The sequence below is a fragment of the Sciurus carolinensis genome, chromosome X (genome assembly GCF_902686445.1).
Source record: "Sciurus carolinensis chromosome X, mSciCar1.2, whole genome shotgun sequence".
Lineage (NCBI taxonomy): Eukaryota > Metazoa > Chordata > Mammalia > Rodentia > Sciuridae > Sciurus > Sciurus carolinensis.
This window is the reverse complement of record NC_062232.1, coordinates 113,954,267-113,978,324: the sequence shown is the minus strand read 5'-3', so window position 1 is coordinate 113,978,324 and position 24,058 is coordinate 113,954,267. Positions and strand designations below refer to the sequence as shown.

At 41.8% G+C, this 24,058-nt stretch overlaps 1 protein-coding gene and 1 non-coding gene across 4 annotated transcripts; one reads left to right on the top strand and one right to left on the bottom strand.

Moving 5' to 3' along the window:
• Positions 1-1,700: 1,700 nt before the first annotated feature.
• Znf75d (zinc finger protein 75D) lies at positions 1,701-21,633 on the bottom strand. Of its 3 annotated transcripts, none has more exons than XM_047537195.1 (6): positions 21,374-21,633; positions 19,148-19,680; positions 17,694-17,886; positions 16,887-16,978; positions 16,426-16,552; positions 1,701-1,997 (listed from the first exon to the last, which is right to left on the bottom strand). In XM_047537195.1, exons 2-6 carry the CDS (start codon positions 19,556-19,558, stop codon positions 1,942-1,944), a joined length of 879 nt encoding a protein of 292 aa, XP_047393151.1. In that variant the 5' UTR covers positions 19,559-19,680; positions 21,374-21,633; the 3' UTR covers positions 1,701-1,941. The 3 variants fall into 3 exon arrangements, with proteins under 3 accessions (XP_047393151.1, XP_047393150.1, XP_047393152.1); XM_047537194.1 differs by lacking the exon at positions 1,701-1,997 and adding an exon at positions 8,217-10,992; XM_047537196.1 differs by lacking the exons at positions 1,701-1,997; positions 17,694-17,886; positions 21,374-21,633 and adding an exon at positions 8,217-10,992 and having other exon boundaries at positions 19,148-19,275.
• A 1,741-nt stretch (positions 21,634-23,374) lies between these two features.
• On the top strand, positions 23,375-23,479 carry LOC124972734 (U6 spliceosomal RNA). Its single transcript, XR_007106520.1, has one exon. It is a non-coding gene; the product is annotated as a U6 spliceosomal RNA (small nuclear RNA).
• The last annotated feature ends 579 nt before the right edge of the window (positions 23,480-24,058 follow it).

Here is a 24,058-nt window from a genome sequence, read left to right as displayed (position 1 = left end):
GATTCCCTAAAACACCATCAGATGGGGCCATCGCACTGTTATGCAGGGCCACCAAAGGCATCAGGAGAGGCACACAGGAGGGAGGCCAGAGGATCAGACTCAGGAGTAGAGCTCACACAGGTGCCAGGAAGGATTCTTGAAGCGGGGACCCTGTGGACCAAAGAGAGCAAGAAAATGGTTTCCACCCTCATGTTTCCAGAAGAAACCAGGCCTGGCTGGCGCCTGGATTTTGCACTGCTGCCTTCCAGAACTCTATGTGTAAAATGGATTTGCACCCTTTAGGGCCCTAAGTGCGTGGTCATGTTGCAGCAGCAATGGCAATCCCATACACCTGCCATCAAGATGCAGAGGCTAGGTCTCCTGCCCTGGACTCTCGGTGGGCTTCAGCTGGCTGCTGATGGTGTACAGCAGAAGTGATGCTGTGTGAGTTCCAAGGTGACGTCCCAGCAGATCCCGGGGCTTCCACTCTGCTCACTTTGCTGGTCAGGGAGGCAGTCTCCGTGCCCCAACTGGAGTCTGCATCTGCGTTCATTTGATGCCTGCTCTGCATAGCTGTGTTTGTGTTTACTTCAGAGGTAGGTCTGTGCTGTTTGCAACTTCACTGGCTCAAGGATCCTTTTTCGACTCGGGAAATGAAACCCAGCCTGGCTTGAAAACCTCATATTTGTTTCTCAAGGGGCACAATCTGCTTTTACAAATCACCTTCTGCACCCTCTGCGTCCCAGAGAGTGCGCGTTCTCCAAGGTGAGATTCTAACAACTTTTATCTACGTGAATTGTGCAGACATCACCAAGGGCCCCTGGAACAGTGAGCCTGCAGCAATTTATGTGTTACTGTATTGTCGTACACATTTCCAGGGGCCCTCTTTATTGTGATGTCAAACGTGTCAGTGCTCAGTGAAATGTGTCAACAGGTGTGGAGGAGGTGGAGCGGACAGCACAAGCTCTCCCTTTCCACTTCTGAGCTCTAGCGGTGGCCAGGCGAGGTCTTGTGTCTCCTTCCAGATATTTGACCATAGATATTTCCCCAGCAATTTGAAAATGCTGTCCTGCTGGACTCACTCTCCTGGGAACTTGCTTTCCTCATTTCACCGAATGCATGCGCTTCTTTGGACATCGGCACACACAAACCCACGTTGTTTTCCATAAATGTAGGGCAGCCCATCGACTGCACCCACCACGGTTCATTCAGAGGGCGGGCCTGGCAGATCCCTTTTAGAACTCACTGGCAGGCGAGGCAGTGCCCCCTCGGACTGCCGTGAATGCATTTGCAAAGGAACAGCTGAGCACAGTTGAGTTTAGCTGAGGACGGTAAACCCCACCAGTGCGGGGTGAATAGGAGTTTTCCAAAGTTTGGAATGTTGAAAATGGAAACTCAGATACTCATTGAACTTGGTTAGTGAGATTGCAGACATGTGTTGTTTATACTTGTTGTGTAAGAAACCATCAAAGGCCCCTCCTGATGTCCAGATGTTCACCCAACCTTAATTTCTTTCACCACATTAGTTTACACTACCACATATGCCCTGAGCACATATAATGTGATGTAAAATGTTTAATGCAAATTGGAAACAAATCAAACGTATGGCCCGCAGAGCCAGAATCTCAAGCGCCTCTCCCAGGTATGCCGTATTGTGCCCAGCATGTTATGATGCACCCACTCATACTTATATACTTTAGTATTTCAAGACTGTTCAAGGTTTAACAGAAATCGGGTCATTATATCTAAACTGACCTACAAAGTTGCTTGCCCCTGTCTTGCAATGATCTATGCGTCCCTGGCTGCCCCCTGGCACAACTAATCCCAGCACGTGGCTCCAGCGGCTTGCGTGTATCCCATCGTGGATTCACCACAGTTTACCCAGACAGGGCCCTACTGCTAGACATCCCCGTTGCTCATGCTTTAGAGTTGACGGTCCAGTGTGGCCTGCAGGTGAGCGTTCTAGGAGGATGACAAGAGCTCTGAGTGAGGAAATGTCACCTCAGGCTGCCAGGAAACTGTTTTAAAAATGAGAAGGTGGTCATAATCTCATTCTTTTTAATTTAAAAAAGTAAATAATATATAAATAAAATACATTCAATCAATATAAGAACAAATGAATGAATGACTGAATAAGGAAACGAAAGTCCCTTTTGGTTATAATGTGGCAGACCCTAATTCAGGAGGTAAATTCCATTTTATGTAAACAACATGTATATTATGTTCCAACAAAGCACTAAAATAGGGTTTTTGTTTTAAAAGATAACCAAACTAATGAAGTGATTAAAAGAGGATAGTTGCCCATTATGCAAAAGCACTTTGAATATAAGTTACCAGAAATCCAAACAAGTCTGCATGTGTCATGTCTGGGTACTTTGGTCTGTGTTTGTAGCCAGCTTATTAATGTAGACTTGTGAGGCAGAAGGTCTTAGACTGAAGCTAATGTGATGCTACCGATGCACCCAGGAGGCTCAGTCTCAGTGTAACTGCAGTGATCCTCTGTTGTCATCTTTCTTAAGCACAGGTCAGAGATGCAAAGTGATCCAAGTCACTAAGAGCCAGGGTCCTTTAGTGAGTCTGCTTCCATAGCAATCATATTGTGGTGATGATACCTTTTTTTCTCTAAACATCTACCTTGCACAAGTGTAGGTTTTTAAAATTTCTTTTTCTGTGTTCCTAAAGGATGGGTGGATTTTAGAAGCTATGAAGAAACAGTCCTCAAACACTAAGTTTCACAGCCTTGTCTCCTCCCTTATGAGATCTGCACAAAAGGGGAGTGTGTGTGCATATAGACCACAGCCTTCAACACTACCCCCACCCTGGCCTGTAGCATACAGCCTCATGAGGCAATGAAGCAGAGTCAGGCCATGCACAGGAACCAGGCTGTGCCTTCACAGAAGGCAGCCCTACTCTGGATTACTTAGTTCTTCCTATTTGCTCAGCTTCAGCCACCTTCTTTCAGATTCATCTCAGCAGTTCCTTCCCATAACTGCTTTTTTGGTCTGGAACCATCTTTTCTTAGTACAGCTTAAATATGTAAATACAATTGCAACTTAACATTAGGAAAAGGAATGCCAGTCAGCCCTACCAAATTGGACCCTCTTTAGAGTAGACACTAATTCACTCACTATTTGCTTCCTCCAACTCCAAATCCCTGTGACTGATGATGGGTATCTCTCCATTCCTACCCAGCACAGAACCACCAACTGAATCCTGAAAATACAAAGCACCATCTTTCCAAGTTGGAAATGTGAACACTACTGGAATTCTACAATATAGGTTAAATTAAAAATTTTCAACTTCTTTAATATTTGTGCTTCTCCACTATACAGTAAACTTTGTAAAGTCAAGGACTTTGTGTGCTCTGCTCATATTGTATTTCAAGTGCCTGATACACATGGTAGGTACTCAGCAGTAATTACAGATAGAAAGACTGAAAACTTTCTAACAATGGATATCAAATGTTGATTTTCACCAGGCACAGTGGCACATATCTAATCCCAGCAGCTCAGGAGACTGAGGCAGGAGAATCACAAGTTCAAAGCCAGCCTCAGCAACTTAGCAAGGCCCTAAGCAACTCAGCAAGACCCTGTCTCAAAATCAAAAATTAAAAAGGGCTAGGGCTGTGACTCAATGGTAAAGCATCCCTGGGTTCAATCCCTAGTACCAAAAAAAAAAATGTTGATTTTCCAAGAGAGAGGCTTTCTCCATGAAACTAAACCTATGATGTCAAGCTATGAGGAAAAAAAGCAAACACTGTTGCTATTTTCCACATCTCTGATCCTCTTTCTCCTTCCTCATAAGTGGGAAAACTGCAAGTACCCCCATTTTCCACAGGGCCACGGGCTGAACTCTTCTCTGGTATTGTTGAATTATATAAAAGAATTCACTAAGTTTAATATATTGGATTATCTCCAAACAGGATATACTAATATCTACACCTTCATCATTATACTCAACAAATTTTTTTAAAGTAGTTAAGAAGGCAAACTCCTTGTATATAATACTACTAATGATGTAAATAACCCCTAACATTTATAAACTCTTAATAATTGAGGGGTGCCTTCACAGTCTCAAATTTGATCCTAAAAGTCATTTTCTGAAGTGAGTGGGACAACTGTGACTATTTTACCTCAGGGAGGCAAAAAACAAGACTCATTGGAGTATCATTATTTGCTCAAAGTCTTACAGGTCAGCAGGAAAACTGTATGCCTAGGGTTCACCTGAAACCTGCTTCGCCTCATGGGAGATGGTAAACTCTAAGGCAATGCAGCATTAAGGGCAGAGGAGATGAAAGTTGGGTATTAAACAGGAAGGTAAAAGGAGAACTTCCTTTAAGGTTTTCTTCTGAATGTATGGAAGTGAGGATTTGAAAATGGATTCTTTTACAACTCCTATGCTGAATTCCTTCAGTCTTTGTGTACTTCCAGGCACAAGAAACACTTGTCCTAAAGACCTAGCTGATGAAGGACTCCCAAGAAATTGCTCTTCAGACATCTCCAGAGGCCTCTCTGGGCCTCCAGTGCCAAGGCTGCTGTTGACCTGCAGGGGATGAGGAACTGCAGAGCTCAAGATGAGAACCCACCCAAACTGCTGGAGGCAGTCCTCACCTTCTCTAAGAACTTTGGACAGGTGTAAGAAATCATGCTGTCTCCTTCATAATGTCTGTTGTCAAGTCCATCTCTGGGTTGTTGGAGGGATTCTGCCCCTGCCCATCTCCAGAATGAGGCAAGAGATAGGAGTGCTCAGAGAAAGGCAAATCTCCCTGGAGAGAAGGAATGCTTTACACTTAACTGTGGCATTTCAGGCTCCCAGGGACCTCTGCCAGGGTCAGTTCCTAGAGGGGCAGTATGCTGTGCAGACTGAGTGCCAAAGGGCCAGCAGGCATGTAGGATAGTTGGGGAGGCACAAGAGATGCTTCCTAGGTATTTTAGTCAGTTCCACCCCCAGATGCTGCCAGATTCAATGCAGCCAGCTTCGTGGTTGGTGACTGATGTGCCAGATGGCAAAGGTGCTGGGGAAGGAGCATTTCCTGGGCTTCCTACTGAGGGAGACCCAGAATGAGTGCAGGCCCATCATCCAGAGTGCATGGAGAACACAAAGCATGTTGGCAGTCCTAGAGACAGAAACAGGAGAGATTAGAAAGGCAGGCATGGAGAGCCTCAAAATTAAGGAAACACATGGAGATTTTGTACGTACACTTTAAAAGTGTGCATATTTGTGAAACAGATGAGAACAAGGTGAAAATTAAGTTAATCTTTAACCCTAAAGTGATTAGGTTCACATGCTCAAGGATTTTATATAGATATCCAGCATTTGGCTTGCTATCCTGTGCTTTCTCACCTGAGAATGGGTAGAAGGATGATTTCTCGATCAGACTAGGCACAGGAACAAGAAGTACTTTGAGAGGAAATGGTCCTCCCTGCTAAAAGAGCAGTTCTTTCTTAAAGGGCTCAGAAAGGGAACCCCTGCTGAAGAAACGTCCTGAGAGAAAGACAGGTTTGGAATCCTCTAAGAAGGGATTCCTGGCTTTAAGAGGCAATGGAGAGACCACTTGCACCAGCCTCTAACCAGGGGAATGTCACCAAAATAGGATCTTTATACTCCTGTCAATAGAATGAGGCATGAGGTAAAGAAGGAAACCCAGAATCACTCCCTTATGGAAGCTGAGGGCCTCCCTAAGGGAAGCTTGGAGATGGACAGATACATGGGTAAAATCTGAAGAGACAACCCCCAGGTGCTGCAGCCCTCACATTAGAGTCAGTTCCTTCTTGCTGCTTCAAGTCTCATACAGAGAAACACAGAACCTGAGGAGAAACAGGAAAAAATCTTTCTTGGTGTTGCCTAGCTCTCTACTACCTCCCTAAATGCCAGCCCTGGAGCAGAACACTCTTCCAGAAGCTGGTCTTGCCCCCTTCCCTCCCTACTTTCTGGGGGTTGCCCAAATCTGAGAAAACATGGTGCCTCTGCTCCTCTCAACCATGGTTCAGATCTTCCCTCTCCCTTCATAGGCTCATGATCACTGATCATGGGAGAGTTGTCCCACTGTCCCTTCTTCCACAGCTATGTCCCTAGCTTAAATTCACAATGGTATTAAGGAGCAGGTGGCACAGAGGAAGAAAAGGAAGGCAAAGGAGGACAGTGCTTAGGAGTGACTATGTACCACTGCTGAGCCAGGGACAGAACTTTTATAGGGAACCTTCAAATTAGGAGCAACTTCCTCCCAAGTCATCATCATATCCACCAACCTGCCATTTGTTGGTTTTCAAGGAAGAGAGAGAGAAGGTAGCAAGGAAAGCATTTAAATCCGTTGAGAAAAAATAGACCATGATTCAATTTTGTTCCTTCTCTCCCCAGGCCTGCCTACCCATTCTCATTTCTCATGCCCATTTTCTGGGAAGAACAGTGGAACACAGTAACACTCACTGGGCCCTGTTCCTGGCACCTCCTCCTCTCCTGCTTAGTGGGACTGGTACTGGCAAAATGGTAGGAATAAGTTGGACTATGGCAGAGGGAACCGGGCAGTGAAGGAGGAAGAGGAGGAGGGGAGAAGCTGGAAGTAACCCAAACAAGTCAATGGGTAAAAATCATGTCACTATCTGCTGGGAGGAGGAAGGCAAAGACCTGGGTTGGCATGAGCTGGCCTCAACCCACAGGCATGTTCCTGTGCCCCAGCCACAGCAAGCATTGACATTCTGCTCCCTAAGCCCTTGACTTCAAACCTCAGGCCTTACAAATGCACACCTGAATGGAAAAGGATTGCTGTTCTCTGCTTTCCCAGCCTCCTTCTCATCCTCTCTTTGCTCAGCCCATCTTCTCTAGGAGCACAGAGACTGTTTCACATCTGGTTCACGTCAGCTTTTGTCTCCTCAGTTTGGTCTGTGAACTACAGGATTTCCCGTGGGATCTGGGGAACACTCTTCTTTATTCTCTTCCCTGAATGAATACTGTGCACTTCTCCAGTCCCTGAGCCTTTGCATGCTGTCTTCCCACTGTGTCCTCAGAAAGGCCATGGAGTTCATGTCTCAGCCATATGCTGGGGAGTGGTGGGCAGGTCTGAGGTAGAACAATATCTCTCCCTTTATCCCATCCAGCCATTTCACTCCTTAGTGTCCATTTCTCCATGGATACAAGACTTTCCTTCTTTTTCTGAGATGAAGGCTGCATGAGAGAGTGCAGGTTGCATGGGGAATAGGGTCTGGAAGACTGTCAGAGGGCTGAAAGGGGAGAATAGATATTGATGAGCCAGCCAGGATCTCTGACTTCTAAATTACGTTCCACAAATTTGGGATAAGAACTTACTTTTTCCTGCAGCTGTTGTATTCAAATGATGATGACCTCATTTCTCTTCCTGTTTCTCCCCAGACACATCTAAAGGCAATCATTTCCTGTCACTTCCCTTAAATAATTAATCTCTCAAATGGGACCCACATGTTCCTGCTTGGGATCCCTTCTGGGAATGGTGCCAGTGTAGATAGGACCTGTAAGATGAACTTTGAAGCTAGTAAGTATTATAACTGGGGCCAGCAGCTTAGTGGGAACACAGTATCCTCTTGCTGACCCACTTCTGGGGATTTAACTGTACCTGCTGGCTCCACTGATTCAGAGCTTCCTTGAATTATGGAGTCAATCCTTTCTAAAAGCTGCTACATTAATAAATGAATGTCCTTTGAATGGTGGTGTGATAATGACTATCCAGGATACACACATGGATTCAAACAGGAAGTGCAGCCCTCTGCAGGAATTTGAATTTCCCCTTCTTAGTTCAAAGTACAAGTTCAGATACTTCTGGAAGGGATGGCGGGAAGTCAGTCTCCAAGCTTTTGGAAATAAATGGAATCCTTTCCTCTCAGGTCACTTCCTCCTCTTGGTTTAGCTCTTTCATTCTTTTTAGTGGTCATTTTATGAAGTCACCTCTTTCCTCTTTCACTTCAAATGCAATTAGTTTGAGGATGTACCTAACAGCATAATTACTGTCCATAAAATTTCTACCCCTTACCGTCACCTCCCCTCCATTTTTGGGCATCTCAAGTTGAGAGTTTCTAGTATATTTGGTTCTGTTACTCATGAGAAGTGTTTCTAGCTGAACTGGGACATTAGCTTATTGTTTAATGTTGACTAGAGAAGAGCTTCTCTAGAAGGGAATGCCATGTGCCAGAAAATTACCCTTCTGACCATCATTAGCAGACCTAAAAAAACTGAAAACAATGAAACACTAAGTACACTTAAAAGCTGGAAAAGCAGATGAAGTTTATTTTCTAAATAATCAGGTGAAAGATGAATGAAGAATGTTTCAGATGTTTATGGAATATCTGTTGTGTGTTAGTCACTGTACTAGGCATGCTTACACGTGTGTCTCATTTAATCCTCACAGGAGCCCTGAGAGGTAGGAATTACCATTCCCATTTTGCAAATCTGGAAAAAGACTCAGGAAGGTCTGTTGGTAGAAAAAAATGTGAAAGTACCTATTCCAAAGAAGTGAATGTTGGCCATTTCTGGGTGGTTCAGTATCAAAGAAGCTTTGTTTTATGCTTAAATTACATATGAGGGGCTGGGGAGATAGCTCAGTTGGTAGAGTGCCTGCCTTGCAAGCACCAAGGCCCTGGGTTCAATCCCTAGCACCCCCAAAAAAATTACATATGAAACATCATTTTTATTAGAAAATAAAATTAAATGAAATTCTAAATAAAGATTGGGCATGGAGGCAAACAGCACACAGGACACTAAGGCAGGAGGCCAGCCTGGACAACTTAGTGTGACCTGTTCTCAAAATAAAAAGGGCTAGGGATGTACCTCAGTGGTAGAGTGTCAAGTTTGAGGTCATTGTGGGTTACTTAGTGGGATGATGTCTCAAGAAGAAAATAAAAAGTACTAGGGATGTAGCTCAGTGGTAGAGTGTCCCTGGGTTCAATCTCCGGTACTAGGGAAGGGGAGAAATACTAAATAAATATATTGAAGCCTTGGCCAACATCACAAACCAGGTTCTGACAAATGTATTCCACTTCCTTTGATATCACATTTTCTTTTTGTTATCATGTGTGTGTGCACACGTGTGTGTGGGGGTGGTAACTGGGGATTAAAATCCAGGGCCTTGTGTATGCTAGTCAAGCTTTCTACCACTGAACTACATCCCCAGCCTTCACATTATATTCTGTTATGAGATAATCTTGTAAACCAGTGGAGAAGGAAGAAAAACTGCATCAGAAAATAGTTTCCATTCTAGCCTGACTCTGACTGAGACCATACTCTAAGCCACACACCTTACTTTTCTTGGATATTTGTGGATGTTCCCTCCTGATATCAGAAGTGCACCAAGGGGAGAGGTCACAGACTTTCCTTGCAATTATCATGAAAACAAATGCTTAGACCTTCCTGTAGAGCATTCAAGTGTATAGGGTCAAGGTTGAGTAAACCATAAAAATGAACCTCCCTTTGGCACTGCTTTGAAAACTTCCAATGCACATAATCAAAGCCAAAAAATCCACTAACTACTGCCCTATTCTTTATACAAAGAGACAGATATTTGGATGAAGGCCCAGACTGCCTCCATCATCAGTTCAGTCTATTAGACTGTGTTGAGGGGCAGAGGTAGAGTTTAAGTGCTTGTAAGGACCCTAGGCCTGTTTTGGCCTTCAGTCCTTCCCTTGCTGCTTGGAATTCCCTGACAAAGGACATTGCAGAAAAAAAAGACACTGCAGTAGTGGGTACTCTGGAAAAAGGCAACTAGAACAGAAGCACTTCTCCCAGGACAAACATTGAATCCTCTCTTGCTGTTATAAAGTTCTCCTGAAAATAAAAAAAAAAATTAAAATAAATTTTCCCTGAGCCCTGGGCTTGGTTGTCCATGGAGACAGAATTGCAGCTTTGAAACTGTCCTTAGTTCAGTAATCCTCTCTGCGTTCCCTTCAGGAGACCTGGGATACTCTTATTTTCCATTTCTCCTGAGAAGGAATGAAGAATGACAATAGGACTTGTAACCAGCATGCATTTGCTGAGCACCTGATACCTGAAGATTCTGTCATTGAGGGTGGAGAAACTTTGAATAATTAGATAAATGCATAGCTATAGATGTATCTGATACCTATATTTTCATTATTTTATTTATAATGTACTCATTATATACCAGTCTTGTGCTAGGCACTGAAGATACAATGCTGAATAAGAGAAATAACTTAGATTTCCTTCTGTTATACAGGATATATACTTCTCTCAAATTTTCTGTTGATAATCAGATTCCTATCACTGGATGTCACATAATTTTGTATTCCTTCATCACTTCTGTTAATCCGTATGGTCACTTTCTTCAGACTGGAGACACTGAACATGCTTCCCTATTCCTATGGAGTTTTTGGTGTCTAAGAAGGCTTGACCGTCTGCTAAAGTTTCTCCTGCACAAGCTACAAGTATAAGGCTGCTCACCTGTGTGGGTTCTCTGGTGTTTAATAAGGTGGGAGTTCTGAATAAATCTTTTTCCACATTCATGACACTTAAAGGGCTTCTCTCCTGTGTGAATTCGTTGGTGTGTGTGGAGATTTGTGTTGTGACTGAAGCTTTTCCCACACCATGAACATCTGTATGGTTTTATTCCTTGATGTGCCATGAAGTGCTTATTAAGATCTGAACTCCATCTAAACCTCCTATCACATTGTTGACATTTATAGGGCTTCTCTTCAGTGTGAATTCTCTGGTGCTTAATAAGATCAGAACTAACTCTGAAGCTTTTCCCACATTCCTGACATTTAAAAGGTTTCTCTCCTGTGTATCCTTTCCCATGAAGATCCACATGTTTCAGAAGCTCTTGTTTGCAAGTTGAAAGTTTCTTTCTTTTCTTCCTTGGTAAAGCTCGACCCTGTTTCTGTACCCTGTATGTATCATCATGATTTTCCTTGCCCATTGTTTTCTGGACAACTTTCACTCTGGTCTTCTTTGACACTTTGCATCCTGATGCTTGTATTTCTGATGGAGAAATATAATTAGGCTGATCATTTCCAGTGCCATTTTTGAGCTTTAACCCTGTTAGAATAAATAGAAGAATCAGCCATCTGCTTCTCAGAGCAAAAAAACTATAGGATTGGAGAGAAAAGTCAATGATAATTGCTTTTAAGAAATACAGCAACAAGAAATTTCTTTCTGGTTCAATCTGAACAAAATTACACAGATACATTTCTCCCCAATCCTCCCTACTAGGCACAAAATCAATCCCATTAAATAATACAAGAAACAACTAAAAGAGGTTTCTAAAATGTATTAAGAAGGATATGGGGAAATATTGGGGAACAAAACCTACCAAATTATGCTGTGTCCATGCATGAATATACCACAATGAATCCCTTGTTTATATATAATTATAATATAATAGTATAATTACAACACACTAATTAAAATAATAATGAGTAGAGCAAATGGATCCAGGGAAGGAAAGGAGAGGGAAAGGAATGGCAATGAGGAATGGCACTGATCAAATTATGTTATGTGCATGTACATATATGGCATAATAAATTCCGCTATTATGTATAATACACTAATGAAAAAAGTGTTAGGAAGAAGGCAAACTGGTGTGGGAGAACAGGAATGGAAGAATAGCATGGCAGGGTGTCTTATGTCCCAACACCCAGCAGAAGAAGGTTACTCAGATCCAGGGCTTTCCAATCCTCATAATATCAATAGAAAGTTGCCTGGGCAGGCATATTACTTTCCCAGCCTGAACGGAAAACCTTCCTACAACATCAGGGAAACCATACAATACTGGCAAAGAGGATTAGCCTGTGATCTATCCATAGTAAGCAGCCAAGAGAGATAATAGCCTTCCATGCTGGGCTGGAGACTTTCCCAAACCTCACCTGAGAGATTCCAAGGTGTATGGGCAGGACTGGATAAAGAGGCCCAGTCACATAAAGGGAAAGGAACAGAAGCTTCTTTAATGTCATACATATGAGACTCCCTCCCTTCAACAGAAGATATGTGAAGCGGCAGAACTGGCAAAAGGGACCAAGCAACCAGTGGCCTGGCCTAGGAAGCCTCTTCATCCCCATGAGTCTTGAGTCTCCCCTTCCCCATTAAGAAACATTCTGTCCAAGGGAAATGCCTTCCACACCTTCAGTTATTACCAGATGGGACCCACAGGAGTCCCAGTAGTACCAGATAAACCATAAACTCATAAAGACTCAGAAAATTAAACTGTTATTGGAAGCATACCTCATGAAAGTAAGAAAGAATCTGTGTGCTAAAGTAAAGCACAGTGACTGCCTGCTAAAATAAAATATTTAAATAGGTACCAGACTCTCCTACCCTAATAGACAAAATGATCTGGATACAATAAATAATCATTCATTAGGCCAAGAACAAAAAAAATCACAACCTGAGTAAGAAGGGGAAATGTGACAAAATGTAATCAAAATAGAAATAAAAACCAGAGAAGCAATAGGAAAATCTAAAACCATAAGGAAATAATACACTTCTGAGTAATCCATGGTCCAAAGAGAAAGTCTCAAAGGAAATTTTTAAATACTGAGAGCTGAATGAAAATGAAATTGAAATATATAAAAATTTATGAACTGTAGTTAAAGAAGTGATCAGAAGAAAAGTTGCATCCTTAAGTGCTTATAATAGAAAAGAGGAAAAGTGACCAGGCATAGTGGCACATGCTTGTGATCCCAGTGACTCAGGAGGATGAGGCAAGAAGATTGCAAATTTGAGGCCAGTCTGGGCAACTTAGTGAGACCCCGTCTCAAAATAAAAAGGGTTGGGGATGTAGCTCAGTGGTAAAGTACTCGTGGGTTCAATCCCCAGTACAAAAAAAAAGTGTCTCAAATAAAAAATCTAAGTTCCTACCTCAAGAAACTAGAAGAAAAAGAAGGAAAATAAACTCAAAGCAGGCTGAAAGGGAAAATAATAAAGACAAGGGCAGAACTCACAATAAAACAAAAAGTCCATTCATCAAATTAAAAAAACTGATAAAACTCTATCAAGACAAAAATAAAGAGAAGGCACAAATCACCAATATCATGAATGAAATGGTATATTACTACATATTCTGCAGCAAATAAAAAATAAGGGAATTCTATGAATTTTATGTTCATGAATTTTAAGTTAGTAAAAATGGACCAATTTCTAAAAACCTCCAAACTACCAGGATTCAAACAATATGAAATAGATCCTGAATAGTACTCTGAATATTAAAGAAATGGAACTCACAATTTAAAAGTCCTCCCCTCAAAAAATCTCCAAGTATAGATGGTGTCAATGGAGGATTCTACCAAACACTTAAAGAATTACCACCTATTATATGTGATCCCTTCCAGAAAAGAGGAAGAAATACTACCCAACTTATCTTATAAGACCAGTATTACACTGATTCCAAAACCATACAAAGACAATAGTAAAAAAGGAAGCTGTAGAGTCGCATCTCCCATGAACTTAAATGTAAAAATTGTCAGCAAAATATTGACTAACTGAATGCAGCGAGTTTATAAGATTTATATACCATGACAAAGTCAGGTTTATCGCAGGTATGCAAGACTGGTTCAACACATGAAAATCAATACACCCAACCCACCATTCCAAAAAACTAAAGAAGAAAGATCATATGTACCTATTAACCAACACATAAAAAGTATCTGACAAAATCCCACATCCATTCATGATGAAAACATTGGTAAAATCAGGAATTATATCAACTCGATAAGAATACCAACAACAACACAAAAACACCAGTGCTAATATCATAGGTAATGGTGAAAGACTGAATGTTTTCATGCTAGAATTGGGAACAAGACAAAGATGTTTTCTCTTGCCACTCTAATTCAACATAGTATCAGAAGTCGAAGCTTATGCAATAAGCAAGAAAAAGAAATAAAAGGAATTGTTCCATGAAAATGAAAAGCTTATGTGTGCACTGAACATGTAGAATATCTGTACACTGAAAATTATAAAAAAGTGAGGAAAGGAATCAAAGACTTAAATAAACAGAGATACACTGTGTTCATGGATTGGAAGAATCAATACAATAAACACGCCAATCCTTCTCAAACTAATATATAGATTTAATGTAACTTCGGGCAAAATCTCAACATAGTTTACTTCAGACACAGATAAACTTCTCTATAACTTGCACGGAAAGGCAAGGTCCTACAATAGATAAGAGAATCTTGACGAAGAAGAATAAAGTGGTACAAATCACTTTGCTGTACAGATATTAAGGCTTACAATACAGCTACAGTAATCAAGAGAGTGTGATATTTGTAGAGGGACAGATACACAATTCAGTGGAATAGAATGAACATAAACATGCCAGGCAATTCAATGGAGGAAGGATATCCTTTTCAACAAATGATGCTGAAGCAATTAGACCTCCATTGGCAAGAAGAAAAAAATGAGGCTCAACCTAAAGCCCACACTTTATACAAAACTAACTCAAAATACATCATGGAGTTAAATGTAAAACATAAAATTATAAAAGTTTTAGGATAAAAATCATACAGACCTAGGGCTAAGCTAGTCAGAGTTCTAGATTTGGCACCAAAAAAAAATCTATAACAGGAAAAACTGGTCCTCATCAAAATTTAAAACTTACTGTGTGGAAGCCCATGGGAAGAGGATAAAGACAATATATAGACTGGGATAAAATAATTGCAAATAATAGATCTGACAAACATTAGAATCTAGACTATATGAAGAACTCCCAAAAGTCAACAGTTAATAAATAATCCAATTAAAATATGGTCAAAAGACACTGCACTGAAGAGTACATAAAGAGATGGCCAATAAACCCATGAGAAGATATAAAACATCATCAGTCATTAGGGAAATGTAAATCAAAACCACAATGAAATATCAATACACACCTATCAGAATGGCAAAAATTTTTTAAAATATTGAGACTAAACACCATCAAGGATGTAGAGAGAAACTGGATCACTCATACATTACTAGTAGGAATGTAAAATGATATAGACACTAAGGAAAATAATTTGGCAGTTTCTTATAAAATTAAACATGCAATTACCATATGAAACAGTGACTATACCCTTGAAGCATTTCTCCCAGATAAATGAATACTCTGCAAAAAAACCTATATATGATAGTGGTGTGGAATGCTACTTCAACCATTAAAGAGAAATGAGCCATTGAGACATGTTAACAACTTAGATGAATTTCTAGGGAATTATTTTGAATGAGAAAACCTAATCCCCTTAAATTACATACTTCATGATTCCATTCATATAAGCTTTTTCAAATGACAAAATGTTAGGAATGTTGGCAGGTTAGTGGTTGGCATGGATTAGTGGGGAATGTGATGGAAGTATATGTGATTCAGAAAAGGCAACAGAAGAGATCCTTATGGTAAGGGAACTATCCAGTATTTTGACTATGGTAGTGAATACATAAATCTACACATGTGTTAAAACTGTACAGAAATAATAGACACATACTATGAATTCAAGTAAAATTTGGGAAATCTGCTTAAGATCAGCAGGTCATATCAGTATTAAGTCTGGCTATGATATACTTTTGCAAAAGTCAGCATTGCAGGACACCGAGTAATGTGTACACAGATGCTCTTTATATTACATTTTAAACCTGCATGTGAATCTAAAATGACCTCAATAAAAATTTCAATGGAAAGATATGAGCAGAATCTTAAAATGTTAAACCCCTATAAAGGTTCCTAACCAAAGAACATTTATCTTCTTCCCATGAATATACTTACGTGTAGGAAATGCTCCAAGACTATCCTTGAATCCTTAGAGAACTTGGATCTATGGTGTTTGCTCTAAATCACAATAATATTCTGAGAATAAAACCTCAAGGTCATGAACTGCCATCTTAATTCCTATTTTCAGGAAAAGTGAATGACTCTTTAATAACTTTTCTCATTTCAAATATTTAAGTGGGCAGAATCTTGGATATAATATCATCTTTCTATTCTACTGTGGATGTGGGTAGATATACAATGAGGAAACTAGGAACTTAACCTAAGGAAGACAGGCGCAAATGGTGTGGGAATAGGAATCCAGTGTTGTTGAAGGTAGGCTTGCTTAGAGGTGACAGTGGTTCCAACTAGGATGGTAAGAGTGGAAGAGGGTGAGACATGGTTGGATTCAGGATACATTTTGGAGATAGAGCAAAGAGGAATTGCTGCTTGATTGGCTGTAGAATATAACTGAAAGACTGTCGTAAACAGTGACTGAGAGGTTTCTGGCCTAAGCAGTTGAGTAAATGGTGATGCCCATTACTGAGAAGGGACTTATATGTTTTATGGGGTAAGGGAATTATCAACAAATCAATATTTCCACTAAGAAGATGGAAGTGCCTTTCCCCCACACTATCAAGTTAAAACAATAAGCTGCTGGAACGCAGGGACTCTCTCACTAGGATGCCATTTGCAAAACCTGAGGACACAACACATTTCTCAACTTGTGCACAAAAGGAAGGAAAAATCTTTACCTAGAGAGATGACAGTCTCATAGTTCTCCTGCATGACATCGTTGTAGAGGGTCTTCTGAGAAGGGTTCAAAAATTGCCATTCTTCCTCGGAAAAATATACGGCCACATCTTCAAATGTCAACAAACTCTAAAGAAGAGAATGGGTTTTAGTTAAATATTTGCCACTGGAAAGGGTGTCCTACCACCCATCTCTGAATTACATGGTAGGCCAGGTGCTAAAAAGGTTAGCAGTACAAAATTTAGGGGATGAGGGGAATGAGATGGCAGAAAAGGAGGGAGTCCAGCAGATGGGTAACCAGCCTGGGAGATACCCAATTTCCATTCCCACTGTGCCATGCCCAGTTGCCTGGAGAACATTTGGGGCTAACACACTGCAGAATACCTGCTGGGAAGTATAGGTTGTAGGCAGCAGGGAAAAGCAGAGATGAGCCTGCCTGAGAAAGCTGGAAAGTACAGCTCACCTGGGACTCAGGCCAGATGAGCTCAGATGTCCTCTTCCAGTCTTCGGTGCTTTTCTGCTCAGAAAGGGCTAAAATCTGTGGAGTATGCACAGCTGTGGGTGGAAAAGAGCCACAGAAAATTTCTCTCTTTCCTGTTTATAAACATCATGAGCTGCTTCTAAAATGCAAACATTGGGACACTTTCAAGAAAGATGGATCACTGTGAGAAGCATTGTGTGTGATGTCCAGAGTGGTCACCTCATGGGAAACAGGAATCAGGTATCCACCACTCATAGAACCAGTTCCTCAGATCACTATTTCCCCAGATTTCACAAGAGAATTAATAAAAGGAAATTTAGTAAATAGATTAAATCATATAAAACAAATTGTTCAGCTAACTGAGCAAGAATTAGGAGCATTTGAATATAAAGTACACAAGTCCTCTGGTGTGCAGTAGGAAATGTTGGAGACTTTTATCTTATTTCTTTCTTGGTGTATCATTTTCTTCACATTCTGCCCCTTGACAGCCCATTTCAGATCTCAATTTCTCCTGTAACTTACAAGGATATAATCATCCCACCTGTCCCTGATTCATCTTCTTCTCAGATTTCTAAAGAGTAAATACTGTGATGTGAATTTCAGAGTTCTGTGGTTTGGATATTTCTGTACCCCAGGCCAATTCCCACCTTCACCAACTATTGCACTCCCACCTGGGAAACATCATAACTGCAAGGCACAGCTGAGCACCTGGAAAATTCCCACAAATTCTAGCTAAACCAATTACTATCACAGCTCCCAGGAGAAGAGAATTATTATGAAGTGCCTCACCTCTTTTATATACAGGCTGGGTTTCTTTGTGAGTATGCCAGCCCAGCAGCTCTTGTAGTACCTGGTATGTATTGCAGCATTCTTTCTGGAACACACCAATTGCTTGGGGCTCTGCTGACTTCCACCTGAAGCCTGAGGCCTTTTCTACTCCTCCCAAGAGCACTGTCTCCTTCCCCAGCTCACGGGTTGTGACCTAGAAATAATCCCCATCCTCATTAGCACAGAACTCACTTTTGGGGATAGTGGAGGAGGGAGGAACTTGAGTAGAGCCCAGATTTGGGGAGTGTGTAATCTTACAGGAAGTAATACAAAGGCTGAAGAGAAAATGTGTTGCTATGTTCTTATAAAGAAGAATCACAGAATCTAAGAAAATTAAGATAAAATGAAAAAAGTTGCGTCAACTTCCAGCCCCTCTCCTCCATGCCAGCAATCTCTACTCCTGTGAACCCAGCTACAGTGCAAGCCATTAGCGGGGTTGGGTGGGCTGGCTGTTCTTACACTGCCTTCATCAGCTTGCTTTTTTGACTTGGATCCCTGCCTTAGTGGATTTCAATCTTCTAATTTTCTCTCAAAGATAAGGAATTGAATTAACAAGTATTTCTTATCAGCCAGATCTTCCAATCTTCCTATAGCTAAGGAAGGATTTCATGTGGAAATAGAATGGGATGGAAGGGAAAATGAGGGAAGAGATTGGCTCCAACCTCCCTCCATATGATTTGGTTGCAGTAAGACACCAAAAATATGCTCTGCCCTACCTATATCCCTCAAGGTAGGTTCCTGTGTATAGGAAGCGTGCTGCCATCTCCCAAGGACATACCTTGGTTCTCCACTCCCAAGTAGGGTCAAGCACGGGGGTCCCACAAAGGGAGGGGAGCAGAGGTTCTTTTCACCCAGCTCAGAGGTGTGTGTTCCCACTAGAAGACATTGTCCCTCCACATCCCGACTCCCTTCACTTCTCTATTGTCATTTTTCTTCTTTCCATATCTTTGTTTCCCTTTTTGCTTTCCATTTCTTCCCTCCACTTGAAGTCTCCCAGAATTGTTTGATTTTTATTTCTGTTTGCTACCTTCTCTCTCCTTTGGTTTCTATAAGTGCTGTACACTTTTTGGAATGTTTCCCCTTTCCCAACTCTTTCTCGTCTTTTACTTTGATTTCTAAGCACTCGAGTCTTATCTCCTTGGCCATGCCAAACTAGGCCCACCACCCCCAATCATCCTGGCTCAAAAGAAGGAAAAATGTATTTTTTCCCTCTAACATTAGAAAAGACTCTGCCAGGAACTCCGAAACCTGTGGACTGAGGCTTGCTGCATGATTGTGATTTCAGCTCCTGACTGGCTATCCTAAAGGAACAAGCAAAGTGTGACTTCATCCATCTCATTCTGTGATAACCCCCTACCCACATATATCTACCTTTATCCTATTCAAGTGCACATGTAAGGAATCTTTCTTCTCACCTCATTCTTTGTTCCACCAGGTTCTCTCCGCAAGCGTTCTACCAGGACCACAGCCTGTCTGATATTCTGTGGATGATGCTTCTGCACCCAGTTCTGGATGTCCCAGGGCAGAACAGTCAGGAACTGTTCTAGCACCAGCAGTTCCAAGATCTGCTCTTTCGAGTGGGCCTCTGGTCTCAGCCACTGATTGCATAATTCCTGAAGTTGACTGACAGCTTCTAGGGGCCCAGGTGCTTCATGATAACAAAAGCTCCGGAAGCGCTGGCGGGCACTCTCAGGATGAAGGCTTTCGGTTTGTGGGTTGTATTTCTTCCTCTGATTGGAGCTTTCCTGCACAGATCCCTCAGTGTCCAGGAACACAGCCCCCATGTGGGAGTTCAAGCACACATCCACATTCAGCTCACTCATCATTTGCTCTAGAAACAGTTTTATTTCTGTGTGTGACACTGACACCCTGCTGGTGCCATCTCTGACAACTGAGGCCCCATCAGACTAGACACAAAACCAATGTACAGATCTTCTTCCTAAAATCACTGTAGGGAGAGCAGAAAAAAAAGTGCATGTCAAAAAGAAAGCCACTTGACACAAACTCACTTGCTAATTATTATCAGAGAAAAATGAAAAGTCACTACCCTCCTTCCCCTTTAAAATCAACTGCCAAGTATTAGGACATTCATGATCACAGGTTACTTCAGGAGGTATGTTTTTCACCTTTTCTTTGTTACTCAACTTTGAAACTAGGCATAGCTCATAGAAGACAAATGTCAAACATCTTCCTTCCCCCACACCCACTGATTTTTGTTGCTGTTGTTTTGTGTGTGTGTGTGTGTGTGTGTGTGTGTGTGTGTGAGTTTGAGAAAGGTTGGTCGGTGAGAAAACAGGCACCCTTAGGCCAAAAGCAGTTTTGAGATTATCCAGTACTTTTTTTTTTTTTGCGGTACTGGGGATCGAACTCAAGGCCTTGTGCTTGCAAGGCAAGTACTCTACCAGCTGAACCATCTCCCCAGCCCTGAGATTATCCAGTACTTAATCTGTGTGCTTCCTGTTATACTTTCACAAATATAGCATATTTGAGCTTTTCCAAATTTTAATAGATCGTCCCAGTCTTTTGGCTCTAGTCATTGGAAAAATAACTTCTATGCTGCTTTATCTTTTCATGAAGACTGAAGCCTTTACTTCATGGACTATTTGATATTCTCACTCCACTGTATTAATACTGATAGGAAAACAGAGACATCAGCAATAAGAGGCATAATTAGGGAAAAAGTAACCTAATTTTTCTCAGCAAATGTTCTCCCACTAAGCAACCAGATCAAATATGGGGAGGGCTGCACTTGTTTGGAAGATTTACAAAAGGTATGTAGAGATTTATATCTGTCTTTTAGTTTTTGTGCTTACTTTAACTGGAAAAACTTACAGCTGGCCTTTGTTTACAATATATCCAAATGCCAGGTTGAAGAAAGAAAGGAAAGAAAGGATGGATGGATGGATGAAGGTTCTTATAGACAGGAGGGTTTAAGAGTAACCTTTCTCCTAAGTTTGCATTTCCTCAGGAAATGACTTTCCATATCCTCAAGGCTGAGGATAGACTTGACAGTCTGATTTTTCCCCAAGGAGATCAGCAGAAACAGAAAAAAAAAAAAAAAACTTTTCAGGACGTCGTGGGTATTCAAAGAAATGGTTGGTCCCTTGCTGTCCATACAGGTTCAGGAGGTACAGGGGCACTTCCTAGATTTTTGTGCCTACAGAAGTCAATGTCTTTGGGGCTGAAATGGCCCTTTCTCTAGTGTTAGGTTCATAAGCCAGTGGAAATTAGGAAATTTCGCTAGGTACAGAGGTGGACACAAGTGCCCCAGACTCCGCCACCAATTCACTACACCTCCTGGATAGACCACGGGGATGCCCGTAGGCGCTCCGCGCCAGCAGTCCGAGTGAGTTTCACTAGCATCCCTGAGTTATATTTGTACGTTGCATGTAAAGAGGTTGCTTCTGGAGGTTAAGTGGCTGTAGGAACCTACATCTGGGCCTTGCTGACGACAAGTCCCGCTCGCTCTCCTGCCAACCTGCCGCTTGGCAACGAAGCCACCGCGAACTGAAAGACACAGCGTCCCATCCCCGCCCCCACTCGCCGCCACGCAGCAACCCCAAGGGCTGCAAATGACAAGAGCGGCTATCTCTCAGGGGCTCGCCAACCGAATCTAAAGGGTAGATTAGTTTCTCCGTTACCTCCGGTTAACTCTGGGCTTCGGTGGCGGCCACTTTTCTTTTCCTCAATTTCACTATAAAGTCTCCACGACTCCCCGCCGCTCTGTGGAGCGAAGCCCCGCTCGCGCGCCACTCGGGGAGGCCAGGTCAAGAAAACCCGCGATGCCTGGCCAGAGAAGCTCCAGGATCTCGGAAGCTCAGGGTCCTTGAAAAAGCAGGCACCCACCCGGTCTCTCCACCTCCTCAAGACCGCACCCCAACTTCCTATTCTTGGGTCTTGGTGTGGACCGCACCCCGACCGGAAAAGGAAATATGCGTTTCCGGTAGCTGCGTTAACAGCCACGCCCAGCCATCTTCCCACCTCTACCTGTGAAGTGTCATCCTAGCCAAATCAGGAACTGTCTCGCGAGTCCTTGCCACCCCAAGGAACCGGCCTCCTGCTCCAGTTTGGCATTGGGGTTAATGCCACCGAGTCTCCAGGTCTGCTAGAAGTCTACGATAGCCCCGCAAATCATCAGTCACCTTGAAGCAAAGTAGCCTACTGACTTCTTGTGCCAAGGTGTGGCGCGTCCACATTGTTTCTGCTGGCTTCCCGGCGACAGGTAGCCCTTTCTACCAAGGGGCCACGAAAGAGTAAAACTCAGATGGGTGGGGACACCTGTACACTACGGTACAAGCGCCTTGCCCTGGGCCTTTCTGAGTCCCAGAGAGTTGGAACTGTCCTCACTAGACTTGTCAGCAGCCTCCAAGAGTAAACAGTTTGGTCCTAGTGGGAGCCCCTCGCTAGATCGGGAACAACATTGCCTTACGTTTTTAAAACAGTTTTCTGGTTTGTTCGCAAGTCCCTCCCCACAATTATTTTGTTTTATTCTTGTTAGGTAGATTTTAAACTTTTGAAGTGGGTTTCATTTACATTTCTCTTTTACATATAAAGAAATTAAGAAGCTGGGTTGAAGTTCAGTGGCAGACCTTTTGCGTGAGGCGCTGGTTTCAGTCCCCGATACTGCAAAAAAAAAAAAAAAAAAAAAAAAGGAAGTCAGAAAGAAATTGAAACGTAGAATATTACTTCCTAGGGATTACCAGTGGCAGATTTAAGACAAGAATTTAGGTCTCTTGTTGTCATATTCTGTGCATTTTCTTCTTGCTATGCTTTCCTGAAGGACAGGGGTCTTATTTTCATCTAGTATCTTCATAAATGTTATCGCTGGCAGTGCTTAGCAGTACTCTAGGTGAGGTAGGTATTCTGTAAATATTTACTGAGTCATCTTCCTAAGAATCTGAGTATTTCAGATTGTCAGTATTCTCCAAATTCTCAGTGTTTACCTATTGTTGTGCCATTTGGACAGAAATGGTCCATGTGAATCAAAGAGGAGACTGTTAAACTCAGTTGTACAATGGGGATGAAAGTGCCATCTTTAGGAAGTCGCTGTGAGAAACTACTCAGACAAACAAGAGATATCGGTATGCCCAGGAGGAAAATAAACAAAACTCCCACACACCCCCTTTGTCTTTTCATATGCAAATGAAGATGAGACTCTAAGTAAATTAAAATCAATGGTCCTTTGAATAAAGAAGCTGCCTGGCAGGTGTGGAGGCACTGTCCTCTAATCCCAGCAGCTATGGAGGCTGAGGCAAGAGAATGGAGAGCTCAAAGCCAGCCTCAGCAATTTAGCAAGCCCTTAGCAATTTAGCACCACCCTGTCTCAAATTTTAAAAAATTAAAAGGGCTGGGGATGTGGATCAATGGTTAAGTGCCCCTGGGTTCAATCCCCAGTACTAAAACAATAACAACAAACTAAAAGCTGCTCAAAAGTGTGCAAGTGAACACTGTGTCTGTCACCTGTGATATATAAAGTTAGTGAAGATGTTAGACTCACAAGAAAATTTTTAGAATGGTTCTTTCAAAATTATGTTCTTGGGCCTACCACATGTGAGGCACTGAGTTCGATCCTCAGCACCACATAAAAATAAATAAATAAAATAAAGGTATTGTGTCTATCTACAACTTAAAAAGAAGTTCTTGTGCTTGCTTCAGCAGCACATTTATGAAAATTGGAATGATACACAGACTCAACATAGCCCTTGCACAAATATGACATGCAAATAAGTGAAACTATATTAAAAACAACAAAAAACTATGTTCCTGACATCAGCCATTTTCATCATAATGTTTCATTACTCAATAAAGAGGAAGTTAAGGCACTGTTACTTCTGGATAATTCCCACACAACCCTTCAACTAAATCATTAGCCAGTGAGGATGGCCAGATTAAAGGCATTTTCTGTTCTTGGAGATATAGCTCAGTGATAGAACACTTTCAGCACATGCAATACCCTGGGTTTGATTAAAAAAAATACACACACAGGCATTTTTTTGTCCTCTAAATACTTCAACCTCCTAGGATCACCCAATCAAAGTGTGATCTTGAGCTGCAAACAACTTTATAGGTGGAAACAACTTGAAGAGAATATTGTGATTTTGAATAAGGTCATGATGACCAAAATAAGGAAAAGGAATTTCCAAAATTAAAACTTACAACAAAGAATGTTGTAATTTTTAACTAAGCAGAGTCACAATAAATAAAAACCAATAATTCTATCTAACGCATAAGAATCTCTACTGAAAGGAACCTAAATATGCTCTCGAAGGCCTACATTTCAATCACTTGAGGTTGCTATAAAAATACCATCAACTAAATGATTTAAC